This window comes from Phytophthora parasitica, assembly GCF_000247585.1.
Source record: "Phytophthora parasitica INRA-310 unplaced genomic scaffold supercont2.12, whole genome shotgun sequence".
NCBI classification, from domain to species: Eukaryota; Oomycota; class Peronosporomycetes; order Peronosporales; family Peronosporaceae; genus Phytophthora; species Phytophthora nicotianae.
In genome coordinates, this window is record NW_008648998.1 from 1266768 (window position 1) to 1268047 (window position 1280).

Here is a 1280-nt window from a genome sequence, read left to right on the forward strand (position 1 = left end):
TTACTGAGCTTTGAAATCGATTATTGGTAAGCTCGCCTGCCGGCCCGCAGTGGCCGGGGAACCCGACATAGATCCTTTGTATTCTTTTGCTGGCTTATTTTGATGAGTAGGTGTTATGTACTTCTTTATAGTGAGTAGCGACAATCAAACCGATTTGAGCGTGTGGATGGCCCTGACAACATTGGCCGAATGGATCAAACATCTTGGAACCTATCCGACATACTCAACAACACCCTCCATTAGTTCCCAGAATTGAAAAAAGTCAATGCACAACAGTACGTACTCTCTGCATAAAGATTTCTTCACGGGGCGGATGACGTCTAGCTGACCGTAGGATCATTAACCTCCGCTTTTTTCTATCTCTCAAGTAGTACCGTGAATCAGAGAGAATAAGTGCATTCTCTCTGATTCACGGTACTACTTAAGGTCAGGCGTCATCTTCGCAAACGCAGACTTTCGCAGCTTCTCAGCCATCCACTCCTCCGTAAGCATAAGTTCAATGCGTAGGCGGCTGTTGGCATAACGAGCAACAGAGCTCGACGATAGCGGGGAAGAAATTGGGGGCCTGCCGCAGGCGCTTCACAAACGCCTTGATGCGAGCCGAGTGGTCAATCTTGAGACGGAATCCGATCCAGCCACCGATGATAGCTTGAGCGATAGCGAGCCAGATCTGAGAATCGTAAATAAACACAAGAACCACTGGAGCCACATAGCGGCCTGAAAAGCAATGTTGTGCTCCGACTCGATAATGCGTTCTTCAGCTGGGCGGCGGAAACATCCACGCTGTAGATCTCCACGCTGGGTCCAATGAGAGACTTGACCATCAACTGAGTTGAACATGAACTTGCACACGAAGATGATCGTCCAGAACGCTCCGTAGCAGAAGAAATCTCCCCAACTCTGGCCAATCGTATAGACCGCTCAGTAAGGCCGACCTTCAAATAAGTCCATGGAACTTCCATTGGAAGAACATCTGAACGATCGATACGATGATGATCGAAGCCATCGTAAGCAAGTCGCTCGACCCAAAAGATTTGCACGGCGCAGCATTGACGGCCGTTAAGAGGCTGAAGAACACTGCGCCACACAAGACGGATGAATACCCATACGGTATATAAAGGCGGCTGAAGATGCAAGTGCCGTCAATCCACACGTCTAGCACCACCTTGAGAGCCGCTGATCGTCATGAAAATGGAGTAAAAGACGTGATTACGGGTGTCCTTAATGTCCGACGTGAAAAAGTTCGAGTAGAACTTGAACCCGTCGGTGTCGGCCAGGTT

At 49.1% G+C, this 1280-nt stretch overlaps 1 protein-coding gene across 1 annotated transcript; it reads right to left on the bottom strand.

The window, feature by feature from the left end:
• Positions 1-496: 496 nt before the first annotated feature.
• On the bottom strand, positions 497-1006 carry PPTG_07687 (hypothetical protein; the record flags this gene model as incomplete). Its single annotated transcript, XM_008901964.1, has 3 exons — positions 497-717; positions 783-900; positions 989-1006. The coding sequence occupies 3 exons, from the start codon at positions 1004-1006 to the stop codon at positions 497-499; spliced, it is 357 nt and encodes a 118-aa protein (XP_008900212.1).
• Positions 1007-1280: the final 274 nt, after the last annotated feature.